The 15631-nt window shown below is 35.8% G+C and overlaps 2 protein-coding genes and 2 pseudogenes across 2 annotated transcripts; 3 read left to right on the top strand and 1 right to left on the bottom strand.

Moving 5' to 3' along the window:
* LOC118035897 (putative germin-like protein 2-1) overlaps window positions 1-15631 on the top strand; it is a 45490-nt pseudogene that overhangs the window by 13468 nt on the left and 16391 nt on the right.
* On the top strand, window positions 694-3471 carry LOC118035896 (tubulin beta-1 chain). The gene is made up of 3 exons (XM_035041565.2): window positions 694-1307; window positions 2050-2319; window positions 2596-3471. The coding sequence occupies exons 1-3, from the start codon at window positions 914-916 to the stop codon at window positions 3267-3269; spliced, it is 1338 nt and encodes a 445-aa protein (XP_034897456.1). The 5' UTR covers window positions 694-913; the 3' UTR covers window positions 3270-3471.
* Window positions 3928-4809, bottom strand: LOC140954582 (putative germin-like protein 2-2; annotated as a pseudogene).
* Window positions 13690-15530, top strand: LOC118035894 (tetrahydrocannabinolic acid synthase-like). Its single transcript, XM_035041562.1, has one exon. The coding sequence runs from the start codon at window positions 13714-13716 to the stop codon at window positions 15313-15315; it is 1602 nt and encodes a 533-aa protein (XP_034897453.1). The 5' UTR covers window positions 13690-13713; the 3' UTR covers window positions 15316-15530.

Consider the following 15631-nt stretch of genomic DNA (forward strand, 5'->3'; position numbering starts at 1 on the left):
ACAAAAAGAGGTACAAATGGGATTCATATGTCAACATTCACTTTAAAAAGATTCTCTTCATAAGAAATCATTGCTTTCAGTATCACGTGTTACCTCCTCAAAAAAAAATAAAAATAATAATAATAATAATAATTTTAACCTACTAACATGCGTGGAAGTATTTTATTTGTATTTATTTTTTAAAGTGTTTTTATATTAAAATATATTAAAATAATTTTTTTTAAAAAAAATTATTATTAAAATCAGCATTAAAACAATTTAAAAATATATAAAAAATTAAAATTTTTAAAAATAAAAGTACAACAACATTTCCAAATATTTTTTAACATGCAAAACATCAATCCCATAAACAATATCCTTATTGTAATATTCATGGGGAAGTTTATTATTTTAATATTTATTAAACTTTTAATTTCAAATTATAACCTAATTACCATGAATCAGCTATGTATATATATCATCAATCATTCCTAAATTAAAAACTCTTAAGTATTACAAGAATCAATCAATCAAATTAACAATGACTAACCTTGTCTTAAAAAAACATCCTTCATTAAAATAAAGATTAAAGACAACATTATCCAAAATAGTTGCTGCCATGATATGTCTAGACTTCTAAAGGGATAAACTTGGAAGCCAAAACCCCCAAATATCAAGAGATTCCTTCCATAATAAGACCTACATTACAAGTTTACAACTCACTTGCAACAAACAAACAACGGATTTTTTTTCTTAAAAAGGTTCTCGAAAAAGCAACCAATAAAATCAACCCAAAGGCAAAGACACGAAGAACCCTCCTTTATATCCTCCTTTCCCATTCCTTCCTCCTCAATCCCCTCTCCCCTTAAGATCCACCAAGAACACCAAAACCCTATTTCTGAAACCTGAAAAAGGTCCAAACTTTGTTGCCAAAATGAGAGAAATTCTTCACATTCAAGGAGGTCAATGTGGGAACCAAATTGGGGCCAAGTTTTGGGAGGTGATCTGTGATGAACATGGGATTGATCAAACAGGGAAATACAGTGGAGACTCGGATCTTCAATTGGAGAGAATCAATGTGTATTACAATGAAGCAAGTGGTGGAAGATATGTTCCACGTGCTGTTCTTATGGATCTTGAACCTGGTACTATGGATTCACTCAGATCTGGTCCTTATGGACAGATTTTTAGGCCTGATAACTTTGTTTTTGGCCAATCTGGTGCGGGTAATAACTGGGCTAAAGGGCATTATACTGAAGGAGCTGAATTGATTGACTCTGTTCTTGATGTTGTCAGGAAAGAAGCTGAGAATTGTGATTGCTTGCAAGGTAAATTGTCTTAATATTTCCTTGTTCGGTGTTTTTGTGATGTTTTGAATAACGGGTTTTCTTTCTTTTGATTGGATCTTCATGGGTTTTGATTGCTTTGTGAGAACGTTGACGGGTTTGATTGGATCTGACATTCGATTCAGGTTTATAGAGGTTTTTCTTGGTTTGCGAAATTTGCTGTTGATATTTTATTAAATGAAAATGTGGGGCTTTTCTTTATCATCATGTTTAGTTTTCCTGGGAAATTTGCTGGATCTTTAAACATACTTGGATTGGATATTCAGGGGTAAAGTTTTGATGCTTTATGCTGGTGCCTCCATGTCTTTTGTGCTTTCGTGGTTTTCAATGGCTTTTAAGCTGTAATGCTGTACTGAATCCTGTTTTCTGCTTCAGCTGACTGCTCCATATGCTATGCTAGTTCTGAATTTTTTCAGCTGGAAACTTGTGTTTTCGATTTTCACTTCTGAGAACAGATAACGAGAAAATTATGTTCCTGTACGTGAAGTTGCTCAAATGTTCTTTATATACTCAAGTGTGGTTTGACGCTCTCAGTTGGAAGTTTAGTTTCTGTCTTTCTCATGATTGTGGTTTTTGCTAGCAATTTTTTGTGTTCCTCTTAATGTATGGTCATATTGCTGTGCTATTATTGTTATTATGGTTTCGAGCTGTCCTTGCTTATTGATGCTACAGTTTGAGTTTTCCTGCCTGTTTCAAGCTTCATTTAATATATTTGGTGGAACAGGATTTCAAGTTTGCCATTCATTGGGTGGAGGCACTGGTTCTGGCATGGGAACTCTTCTTATCTCCAAAATCCGGGAGGAGTATCCTGACCGCATGATGTTGACATTTTCTGTTTTCCCTTCTCCTAAGGTATCTGACACTGTTGTTGAGCCATACAACGCCACCCTTTCTGTCCACCAGCTCGTGGAAAACGCCGATGAATGTATGGTTTTGGACAATGAAGCTTTGTATGACATCTGCTTCCGCACTCTCAAGCTCGCTACCCCCACTTGTAAGTTAATTGAAAATGCTCTCCTTGAACTGAAAAACATAATTTAAAGATGTTAAATCTGGTATTAATTAAAGGAACCATTTAGCTTTTCCTCCATAAAAATTGAAAATGAATGTTGGGAAGGGCAACAATAATAAAATGCTTAGTTCTAAGTTGGCTGCTCCCTAGTCGTTCTCAGTGGTGGTTGCCAAAAAATTAACCGCCTGTACTTAGTTCTAATATTTTGAAGCAACATGATCTGACTCTGGTACCATGTTTTTTTTTTCCATGTACCAGTTGGTGATCTTAACCACCTCATTTCTGCTACCATGAGTGGTGTCACATGCTGCCTTCGCTTCCCTGGACAGCTGAACTCTGACCTCCGAAAGCTTGCGGTTAACCTTATCCCATTCCCCCGCCTTCATTTCTTCATGGTCGGATTTGCACCCTTGACATCAAGAGGATCACAGCAATACCGAGCTCTGACCGTGCCTGAACTAACCCAGCAAATGTGGGATGCCAAGAACATGATGTGTGCCGCCGACCCACGTCATGGCCGCTACCTAACTGCTTCAGCCATGTTCCGTGGTAAGATGAGCACGAAAGAGGTCGATGAACAAATGATAAATGTCCAGAACAAGAACTCTTCATACTTCGTTGAATGGATCCCCCACAACGTTAAGTCCAGTGTCTGTGACATCCCACCTAGAGGTCTTAAGATGGCATCCACTTTCATTGGCAATTCAACTTCAATCCAGGAGATGTTCAGGCGTGTCAGTGAGCAATTCACAGCTATGTTCAGGCGGAAAGCTTTCTTGCACTGGTACACTGGCGAGGGTATGGATGAGATGGAATTTACCGAGGCTGAGAGTAACATGAATGATCTGGTAGCTGAGTACCAGCAATACCAGGATGCAACTGCTGATGACGAGGAGTACGAGGAGGAGGAAGAAGAGGAAATTGGTGCTTAAGATAGCTTGAAATTCTTGTCGGCATGTCTGAAATTTGTATTTTATTTGCTCTATTTAAGTGAGTGATTATGTTTCTGTTGTTGGGGGGTCAAATTAGATTGACCTGTTGATGTGAATGAGTTGTGGGTCCTGTATTGTATTTGAGAATGATTTTTGGTGACTGCTTTTGTTTTTAATCTTGATTGATGAATGATTGTATGTAGTGGATGGATGTTGGGCAATACTAATCGAGCTTAGTCCAATATTTTAAAAAGCAGCAGCCTGGGTGACAATTCAAGCAAATCCCAAGTTAACTTCACTAACACAATTGAGATATTGAATTGAAATAATCCGTGAAAAAAACAAAAAGAAATTTCAAAGTTTAAGGTCTAATATCTGAAAAAAATAAAGCATGAAAAAAAAAATCCAAAAATATAACGTTGAAGAGCTACACAACCAATTGAATACAAGCGTTTTAATCATGATATTTGGTATTGTGATAGAAAAATATTTTTTAAAAAATTAAAAAATTTTTATTTTATTTTATTTTAAATTAATATGTTTTTTGATATTTTTAAATTATTTTGATATGTTAATTTTAAAAATAATTTTTTAAAAATAAAAAAAATATTACTGGCATGCTTTTCTGAATGAAAAATATTTTTAAAAACAACAACAACTAAACTCCCAAACACACAATAAGTTTGCGAATTATAGATTCGTCCACCTGGAAAGCCTTGGCCAGAATATCATCAGGAATGGATGGATTGGTTGCAAACAAATCACCAACTCGAAAGAAACCTGGGCTCTGACTGGTGAAAGCAGCCATAGTAGCAGCAGGTCCATTGCCTACATTAAACTTAAAGTGAACCACTCCAATGGGAAAAACAAACACATCAACCTTTTGAAGCACCTTCCAAACAAGCCTGTTTTCCGGGTTTGAGGTTACAAATCCAGCAATTAAGCTGCCTTCTAAGACGGTTGCAATTTCAGTTGCCCGAGGGTGTGTGTGTGGAGGGTTGATGTTCCTCCCGGCGCATAGTCTCCGCGACCCAATGCGAGCCCAAGAGTGTTCAGTCCGGGTATTTGGGCTATAGTGACTTTGAATCCAATGGGATTTGATGTGTTGCCAGGCACACGGAGTTCACCGGAGAATAAATGGCTTGCATTTACCAGCTTCGGATCCATACAAGGTAGGCCATTAACTCTTACTGCAGTAGTCATAAAACATGGAATTGGTTAAGTGAAAACAACAAGTACCTCTACTAATTACTTAGAAAAATTATCAATCTGATTAGATCCCAACCTGAGCTAGTATGATCGGCAACGCAAAAATCTTGCAATGGACTAGGATCGGAGGCAGTGGCCGAGGCACAAATGATGGCTAGAAAACTTGCAATAACCAACAAAATGTGGCTAGCCATATCAATTGCTTGAGGCAATAGCAAGATATTGATGAACTGCAGTACTAATGAAGTGCATGTATACATGCAGGAACTCTTATATATAGTGATGGATGAACAGTCCAAGAACTGGCCTTCGAAGGAATTTGTGCCGTCCAATGCCTGCATCTGTTGTATAAAGAGTGTAGCATGGTTAATATGAAGATGCCAGTACGTGACTCTCACAGTCCGAGTCACATCATCCCTGCTGGCTAGGCCAGTAAACTATTTATGCAAAGTAAAGAAGCTTAAAGAAACTGGAGAGAGAGTTTGAAGAGTCTTTGATTTTGTTTTTCTGCTCTTTGTTTGTATGCATACCAGGTGTCTTCAAATAGGCTTTTAGTTTAACAGAGATAGAACAGAATTGCAACAAATATCCTATTTGTTTGCCTATACAGTACATGTTATACATTTGAAATTTAAAACTTGTTCTCATTTTAGGAGTCTGATGAATTTAAAAAGGTCTCATTGACTTGTTCTTCTACACATAGACCTTTGAGTCAGGAATCCAAAACAATTTAGTTTGCATAAATTGGACTTCTGTAGCTCTAGATATTCAAGTCGGAATGACCAAAGGTCAACACTGACAGATTGCGAGATTTGACTTTGAAAGCTGCGATTTCCATGCTCTTTCTTATTTTATTATCTTGCCTTAGATGTACAGAAATGTATGGATGCTAGCTTTTTAATGTCATTGGAATAACTTTATTTTGACCTTTAGAGTTCACGTTCTGCACAAAACATCGACTGAAGGTCAAATATGCCAATTACCTTCAATTTACTCCTTTTTGTATCTTTCATCCAAAAGTGCCTTCAAAACATAAAACAAAGAATATCAAGGCATTTTATATATAAAACACATGCAAAACATTAGTTAAATGTGGGTGAAACTATTGAATAATATGGTTGCATCAAATACCCCCACACTTAGCTCTTGCTCGTCCTCGAGAAAGGATAGGTAAAATCAAATTGAAGTTAAATTAAATCAAATCACTATGACCAATCTCCTAATCTCCCATCAATATCCAAGAATATATGCATTATAAACAAGAACACAATTAAGAAGGATAAAGAGTATAAATTTTCATGAATTTATTTACATGCAAACTTCAAAACTCAATTAATTGTCGGGATTTAAATGAAATCTATGCCATGCCAAAGTGATAGGTCCTCTCATTGATATACACTCCAGCACTCATATGTTTAAGGCTTATGTGTTTAAATCTCTCAAATTCAATCAATGAATATGTTCTACCATAAGCTTGCTCTTTAATCTCATCTCCATTACTAACATATTACAAACAATGCATGAATCAAAAGATCTTATTTTTTTGTTGTAATAGGGCTAAGGTTAAGGTGAGGTAAAAGAGAGTAAAAGAAAAGGTTCAAACCAAATAAAGTAGAGCATTCTGAAAAATAATATTTCAAACAAGATATTCCATCAAAGCACATAAATTTTCCATCTTTAATCACCAATGCTTAGCCTCTTTTGATTTCAAGCTTTTTCAACATAAAATCTTAAGAACATAAAGGAACATTTTTTTTCTTTTTGTTTTCCTTTTCCTTTTCCTTTTCCTTTTCCTTTTCTTTTTCTTTTTCGCAACTTAGCCCATCTTTTTATCAAGCATCACTTCTTCTTTCTTTGTTATCTTTGTCAATGCGCATACTAAACATATATGGTTTTATCTACTTATTGCTAAATCTGATGTGTTTTCCACTTTTCAACATTTTCAAACACTTGTTGAATGCTAGTTTTCACTTAAAACTAAACCTATTCAAACTTATTGGGGCGGTGAATATCGTAAGTTAAATAAATTCTTTCAGACCATTGGCATTCATAACCGTTAATATGTTCTCATACTCATGAACAAAATGGCACTGTTAAGCGTTATCATCAACATATTATCGAAACTGGCCTAACCCTTTAAGGCCAGTGTAGTGCACCATTGTGATTTTAGAACTATGCTTTTTGAATTATTGGTTTATCTTATTCATCAAATGCCTATTCTTGTTCCTCAAAATAAATCTTCGTTTGAGTGTTTATTTTGTCGTACTCCTGATTATAATTTTCTGCATACTTTTAGGCGTCTTTGTTTTCCTTTCTTGTGTCCATACCATGCTCACAAATTGAATTTTTATTCTTTCCCATGTGTGTTCTTAAGTTATAGCTCATCTCATCATGGTTATCATTATGTTGATTTAGCTTCATAACCAGCCCAAACAACACCCCTGTTATGCCCTCTGTAGCACCTCGCAAGAACCCCCCCTTCCCCATAACCTTTACCCCCACTTCACCCTCATCCAACCCTGTCATATTGTCACTAGCTGCTTGTTTTTCCAATGATAATTATACAGGAACAAGTTCCCCATTGCTAGATGCCTTTGTCTTCAGGTTTGACGTTGCAGAGCAACCCAGTTTTGTAGCAGCTTCGCCAGTGTCTACTGCCAGTACAGTCCCTCTATAGCCTCTCTAGCAAGCCTGCAGCTGTGTGTTGACCTTTCCTCCTATCCTTTCCAGCCACTCTCAGGTACTGACTCCCTTTCTACACGCCTAGCTGCTTACCAACATCTCATGGTTCTCCATCAGTAACAGCCCAAGACAACCATGTCCACTACCACTGCCACTACCACTGCCTCTACTGCCTCCTCCATGCAAGTAGTCTCTCTTCCTACTCATAAGCCACTTGTTTTTTAATGATGCTAATAGGTATTTAGGCCTTACGTGCTAACAAAACTTGGTTCTTAATGTCGTGTCACCCTTTAATGAATGTTGTTGGTAGTCGGTGGGTATACAAGATTAAACACCGATTTGATGGTGACATCGAGAGGTATAAGGCATGTCTAGTTGCTAGAGGTTTCACTCAGCAAGAAGGTATTGATTACTCTGAAACTTTTAGTTCTGTTATCAAACAGGCAACTGTTAAACTAGTCTTTTTCATTGCTGTTTTAAGTGATTGGAAAATTCATCAACTTGATATCCATAATGCCTTCCTCAATGAAGTTTTTGATGAGAAGGTTTACATGAAACAACCTCCAGGTTTTGTTGATTCTGTTCTCCCCTCTCATGTGTGTCGATTGCATAAGTCTCTATATGGGTTAAAACAGCCTCTGTGGGCTTGGTACACTCGTTTGAATGATTTCTTGTTATCTATTAGTTTTCATGCCTCTAAAGTGGATACCTCATTGTTTATCTTCTCTGTTGGTAATGATATTTGTTATCTTCTGGTCTATGTTGATGATATTCTACTTACGGGTAGCAACTCTCTTCAACTTTAACGCCTCATACAACTATTGAGCTCTGAATTTAAGCTTCGCGACTTGAGTTCTATTCATTATTTTTTGGGTATTGAGGTTTAGCTTACTGTTATGGGTCTTATACTTCGACAACATAAATATACACTAGACATCCTCACTCGTGCTGACATGTTATCTTGCAAACCTGTTGCTACTCCTATCTCTACATCCAAAGCTACCATTCTGCCAGATCCCTTGTTTTATGATGCTACACGTTTTCATCAAATTATGGGTGCTCTTCAATATCTCACTTTTACACACCCAGATATTTGCTTTGCTGTTAATAGAGTCTGTCAGTTTATATATGTTCCTATAGATTCTTATTGGGCTACTGTTAAATACATATTACGTTATCTTAAGGGTACAACATCATATGACCTTTATATTACTTGTAGTTCTTCCTTTGCCTTATATGGTTTTACAGATACAGATTGGGCAAGCGGTGTTGATGATCGTAAATCTACAGATGGTTATCTTGTGTTATTTAGTCAGACACCAATTTCTTGGAAATCAGGTAAGCAATGTACAGTTGCTCGCTCTTCTACTGGAGCTGAGTACAAAGCCTTAGTTGATGGCACTACTGAGGTTATCTGGCTTCAATATTTATTAACAGATCTGTAGATTCCATCTGTTTCTGCTCCTATCATCTGGTGTGATAACCTAGGTGCCACTTATTTGTCTGTGAATCTTGTTTTTCATGCTCACACAAAACATGTTGAGGTTGATTATCATTTTGTCCGAGATAGAGTTGCGAAGAAGGAGATCAGATTCGTTTTATTTCCTCTCAGGGATCAACTTGCAGATGTCTTCACTAATTGAGATGTATTATCCTAACCAATAGGTTAAGCCTCCTAATTATTCTAAACTAACTGAGATGTATTATCCTTAACCGCATAAGAATGCTTACCAGAATTCCAAAGTACATTTCAGGGGTCAAATTATAATTCTCCAAAGTTTAAGGATTAAATTATAATTTTCAACCTTAAGACCATTCTGTCCAGATTTTCCAGCAAAGTTTAAACAAATTTATTAACCCATAACAAATCAATTAAATAAATCAATTAACAAAGCTTTATTTCTAACAACACATAATAAAAAATAACATGAAATGGAATCACTTACTCGCTACTTTTACCTTTCTTGAACCAAAAAACTCAAAATAAAAAACTGAGATTCTTGGTTTGATGAGTGGAGGGTTATGACAATAACAAGAATTAGAAGAGAGAAAAACAATTTTATTACAACTTTTTCTTATATACCTAGCTAGGTTAATTTAGATCGAGTTTGAATTGATTTGAGTTTGAGCTTGAGCTTGAGCTAAAAGTTTGGGTTTTACACTACTAAGAATATCAAAAACAAATTGAAATGATGCAAAGTTGATGGAGTAGTTCTTGCCCATCAGTTACATATCTATCACTGTTAGGCTATGAAGATATCCTTATAAGAATATTTATAATAAACCAATAGAAAAAAGCTAAGCCCAAGAAGAGGCAAAACAATTGATTTAATGAAAAATTTTGTAATTTTTTATTTAATTGTTGGAGTGTGCTTAAATTTTTCTAGGAGATTTCAAAGATCCAGTTCTTTAAGAAGTTAGGCTTGTTATAAGAAAACGAGTTCATAAATACTTTTAAATTAGGCTTAGAAGGCGTTGTTCAAGGTATTTTCGTTTTTTTGGATTTCAAATTTCATAATATATTTAGTGCTTTAGTTATTTTTATTTTATTTTTAGGTTTTCTAATTTATTATTTTAGTTTTTTTTGCTTTAATTAAGGATTTGCGGTCCTTATTCAGTAAAGTAAACTGCGTGAAGAGAAAATATTGAATAGTAAAAATCAAATTGGTATCTTTATTGTATTATTTTATATTTAGAGTTTACTTCAATATGCGTCCGTCAGCTAGATTTATGTGTTTGTCTTATGAGCAGATGATGATGATATGGGTAACTGGATAAGCTTGAATTGCATGACGAGTACTTCAAGTTAAAAAATAGAACTGTTCAGCTTGCTGCAATATTTTTACTTCTTGATTCTGCCCAGAAAGACAGATCACCGAGTAGGTGTTGAAAGATCATTATGGTTATTAAATACTTTTGAAAATGAAAGAAAATTAATCCAATTGCTTGGACAATGACTAAGCAAATTGAAATAGAAAAAGCTGAAAGCTAGTAGAGGAGAGCCTATGAGTGGAAGAAAAACATTGTTAAGAGCAACCTGAACAGATCCATTCGCGTGTAATGTGATGATAGCATATGTTTTACTATTATAAAGAACAAACTGCTCCATTTGAACTCAATATAGAAAGCTTTTACCTTCAACTTCAGGTTTCTTGGGTGCAAGCTGGTTCGTTCGTCTTTGATTTATCATAAACAAGGGAAGGGAGTTGCTTGCAGGCTTCTATTACTTCAAAGAAGATAGAAATAGAGATGGCTCCTCGAAAAGCTTCAATGCTTCCGTTTCTAGTTTTTCTTCTCTCTTCATCCTCGTTGGCAACATCATCTCACACCCACGAGGATTTTCTTCGATGCCTTTCCTTCTATTTTGATTATCTTGTAGCTATTTTGACGGGTTGTTTATGTTACCTAACAGCTTAAGTTATTGGATTGATATTTTTTTTTGATATGATATTAAAGCTTTGATGATCAAGCGATCACTAGTTCGAATCTCACTATTCCTTATTTATTTGATAAAAATTAAGTATAAGATAATATGATTCTATATAAATTTCAAGCCCGAAAAGCTTTCACATGAAGGGTGTGTTAAAAAATAATATAAATTATATCTTGAAACCTCACCCAACAATTTAAATTATTGAATTGAGATGATTCTTTGACATGATATTAAAGTCTTGAAGTCTTGATGATCAAGCGATTACGAGTTCGAATCTCACTATCCCTTAAGGGAATATATTAAAAATAATATAAATTATATTATGAAATCTTGCCTGAAAATGTCTTGTCATAGTAAGAAAGGAGGGTATGGGCTGTTGCTACGCAAATATGGACATGCTGCTGATAATATAGTTGATGCTCAATTAATAGATGCTAAAGGCAGGATTCTTGACAGGGAATCAGTGGGAGACGACTTATTCTGGGCCATTCGAGGGGGTGGAGGAAATAGCTTTGGAGTGGTTGTTGCTTGGAAAATAAACTTGGTTGAAGTTCCATCTACAGTCTTCACTGTCGTAAGAAACATGGAACAAAACGCAACCAAGCTAATCCATCAGTGGCAATACGTTGCAAATAAGCTTCCTGAAGATCTCTTCCTTACAGCGGTTATAAGAAGAGTTAATTCTAGCCAAGGAGGAAATACAGCAGTGCAAGCTATGTTTGTTTCCCTATTTCTTGGCAAGGTTGACCAGCTTCTTTCTGTGGATGCACGGGAGCTTTCCTGACCTCGGTATAGTAAGAGATGACTGCATCGAAATGAGTTGGATTGAGTCCATATATCCTCTACGTTTATGGATTCCCAAGGAATACATCCCTGAATATGTTGTTCGACAGGAGTTCCCAATCCTCAACAAATTTCAAAGTAAAATCTGATTTTGTGGAGGAGCCTATGGCTGAAATTGTATTGAAAGAGATATGGGAAAGGTTTTCTGACGAAAACATCGAGGTGCCTGCAATGACTTTCATTCCTTATGGAGGAAAAATGAATAAGATTTCAGAGTCTAGCATTCCATTTCCGCATCGAGCTGGTAATCTATACAAAATTACCCATTATACGGTGGCTTGGAGTGAAGAACCCGCATCAGAAAGGCATCTAGCTTGGATTAGAAGGCTTTACACAGTTACATGACTTCTTATGTTTCGCAAAGAGAGGGTGTGTATTGTAAGATTTTGTGTAGTTGTAAACTTGTGTTATTGAAATAAAACTTAATTTGTGTTTTATTCTTTCTGAGTGTTTTAAAGCCATCACTAGTGGTTTCTCCCGCAAACAAATTGGATCTTGGCATCGGAATGAATAACCCTGCAGGCAGCACAAGTTAAGGACAAGCAAGCATCTAGGGTAGGAAATATCTCAAGAACAACTTCGACAAGTTGGTACGGGTGAAGACAGAAGTTGATCCTGCAAATTTCTTTTGAAATGAGCAAAGCATACCACCTCTCTCACCATGGTGATCAAAGGAAGAGTAATGAGCTAATAACATTTTTCTTGTTTTTTCAATATCCATAATGTTTGCTTCAAGTCCAATATACAATTTGATCGTGTAGAAAATAGGGTCAGTAGAGACATATTGTAAATAAAAGTTCATTTTTAAATCATCTATATATGCTAATTCAATATCATATGCTGTCCTTTGTAATTTAATAATTTTGATTTTCTCCCTCGGCTCGATGTATCAATCCCAAATTTTTATTAAATATTTCAACAGAAGAATTCACTAAGAATAAAATAAAAAACAGAAAGCTTCAAGTACTGATGAAACTATTGACATTGGTCAAAGTGGAAGGTGAGATAAAATACACATTGAGCCATTATCAAAGCCGTCCAAGTTCAAAGAAATATTAATGAAACATGAAACTTCATGACTAAGGCACTGTTTGACTTCAAAGACTATGGGGCTGTGCTATTTTTTTTTGTTAAAAATATTATTTTAATAAATTTTTAAGTAAAATTTATTTTAAAAAACAACTACTATCACAAAACCAACAATTACCTAAATTAAGCTAAATTAAGCAGCCGACCAGGTTTTGAATATGCTGAATGTGATCATCATCAAAGGTTTCTTATATCTAAACCACGTATTCATGAGAATATAGTTTATAATTCTTGGATAGAAAAAAAAAGAGAGAGAACAAAAACCATGTAAAAAATAAAAATAAAAAATTAAATTACAATAAATTCAAGATAAAAATTGTTTAAAAAAATGTTTTATATAAAAATTTAAGTTTAAATTGTTGGGTGAAGTGCAAAAAATAACTTTATATTTTGTTTAGGTTTGAAATTTACAAGTTTATATCATTATTTTGGGTTTAATCATTTTATTAGATTAAACAGAGATTTAAATTCTTTACCGTTTAATTATTAAACTTTTGAAATCATATTAAAAAACAATATCAATTTTAAATTTTAAATTTAAATTATTAAGTGAAAAGCTCCAATAATAATTTTATATTTTTCTTTAACGAAAACAAAGTGCACGGAGTGATTTGATAACCTCAAAGGCCAAGGTTACTAAGGATAAGTCTCGAAGTGAATGGTCATTTAAACCACCTACTAGTTGCAAATAACCAGGAAATTTCAGACATTCAAATGGCTTCCAATATTATAAGCTTTTTATTTTATTTTATTATTATTGTAATGTGTGATAATAGTGTGGATTTGATCTTCCTCGAAAAATCGAACTTTGAGAGATGGGGACAGGTGATGAGATTTGATGTTTTAATTTGGCTCATAGTAAGAAGATAAAGCACTTATTTGAGAAACAAAATTCAAAAGCTTGGACATTGACTAATACAAATTGAAATATAATATATTAAATACTTTGAAAATAAAGCATCCTGAGCTCTGAGAAATCTCAGATAATATTTTTTATGCAGAAAACGTAATGAAGGATGTGTTTGACGCCACCTATCTTGTGTGCAAGTTCTTTTTTTGTTAATTTCTCAATGGACTTGAGCAATCTAGCCATGATCATGCTCATTTTACTTGCTAAGCAAGATATCCCCCTGATACTATAAATAGGGAGTCCTTTGCAGGATTCTATACTCGGAAAACATTAGAAAAATGACTTGTCTCAAAGCTTCAATGCTACCATTTCTACTGTGTCTTCTCGTTTCATTTTCATGGATCATACCAGCTCACCCTCGTGAGGATTTTCTAAAATGCCTTTCCCTTCATTTTGAAGACTCCGCAGCCATGTCAAATGTAGTTCACACCCCAAACAACTCCTCGTATGGCTCTATCTTGCAGTTCTCAATACGGAACCTCAGGTTCAATTCTTCTGAGCTAAAACCTCTTGTCATCGTTACACCAACGAATGCATCACACATCCAGGCTGCCATCCTTTGCTCGCAGAGACATAACTTACAAATTAGAATACGGAGTGGCGGGCATGATTTTGAAGGTCTATCTTACATGGCAGCTGTCCCGTTTGTCTTAATTGATCTCATCAGTCTACGAGCTGTCAATGTTGATGCGACGAATAGAACTGCTTGGGTTCAGGCTGGTGCAACACTAGGGGAACTTTATTATAGTATTTCTGAGAAAAGCAGAACTCTTGCCTTCCCAGCAGGTAGTTGCCCTACGATAGGTGTTGGAGGACACTTTAGTGGTGGAGGACATGGCACCATGGTGCGCAAATTCGGCCTCGCTTCAGATAATGTGATTGATGCTCATTTAATTGATTCTAAAGGCAGGATCCTTGATAGAGCATCAATGGGAGAAGACTTGTTTTGGGCCATACGAGGCGGAGGAGGGCAAAGCTTTGGAGTGGTTGTTGCATGGAAAATAAGTTTGGTTGAAGTTCCGTCCACAGTGACTATGTTTTCTGTTTCAAGAACCTTGGAACAAAATGCAACAAAGCTTCTCCATCGGTGGCAATACGTTGCTAATACGCTTCCTGAAGATATCGTCATCGATGTGCTAGTAACCAGAGTTAATTCAAGTCAAGAAGGAAACACAACAATACAAGCTACATTCTTCTCCTTGTTTCTTGGTGAGGTTGACCAGCTTCTTCCTGTGATGCAAGGGAGCTTCCCTGAGCTTGGTTTGGTAAAAGATGATTGCTTTGAAATGAGTTGGATTGAGTCGGTCTTCTACACTGGTGGATTTACAAGTAATGCATCCTTGGATGTGTTGCTAAATAGGACTCCTCGATCCATACCAAGATTCAAAGCAAAATCAGATTACGTGAAGGAACCTCTGCCTGAAATTGCATTTGAGGGGATATGGGAAAGGTTCTTTGAAGAAGACATCGAGGTGCCTGCACTTATCCTAATCCCTTACGGGGGGAAAATGGATGAGATTTCGGAGTCTAGCACTCCATTTCCACATAGAGCTGGTAATCTATACGTATTAGTCTCCAGTGTGTCTTGGAGTGAAGAAAGCAAGGAGGCATCCCGAAGGCATGTGGCTTGGATTAGAAGGCTTTACAGTTACTTGACTACATATGTTTCAAACAATCCTCGAGAAGCTTATGTGAATTACAGAGATCTTGACCTCGGAATAAATAACCTGACAGGCACCACAAGTTATAAACAAGCAAGCATTTGGGGTCGGAAGTATTTCAAGAACAACTTCGAGAGGTTGGTACGCGTCAAGACTGAAGTCGATCCTACCAATTTCTTTAGAAACGAGCAGAGTATCCCATCTCTCTCATCTTGGTGATCAAAGGGAGCTACAAAGACATCGGGTCAAAACAAGATTAATGCTAGTAATAATATTTCTCTTTATGCATCGCTTATCATAAGGTTTTTCTTTGTCATCATCGATGAGATTTCGGCACGATCCAATAACATTTAGGCAAGCAAGTTAATGACAAAATTTCCTTCTGTGATATTTCAAACAAATTCAATAATATGTCTTCTTTTGTTTGCTAAAAATCTTGATTTTCTCCCTGAAAAATCAAAAGGGGGGGTTTAACCTGAGGTCCATTCTGGGCTTACTTGCTTTACGAGAACTGCAGATTTTCTGCTTGGTAGTT

This window comes from Populus alba, chromosome 1 (genome assembly GCF_005239225.2).
Source record: "Populus alba chromosome 1, ASM523922v2, whole genome shotgun sequence".
Taxonomy (NCBI): Eukaryota; Viridiplantae; Streptophyta; class Magnoliopsida; order Malpighiales; family Salicaceae; genus Populus; species Populus alba.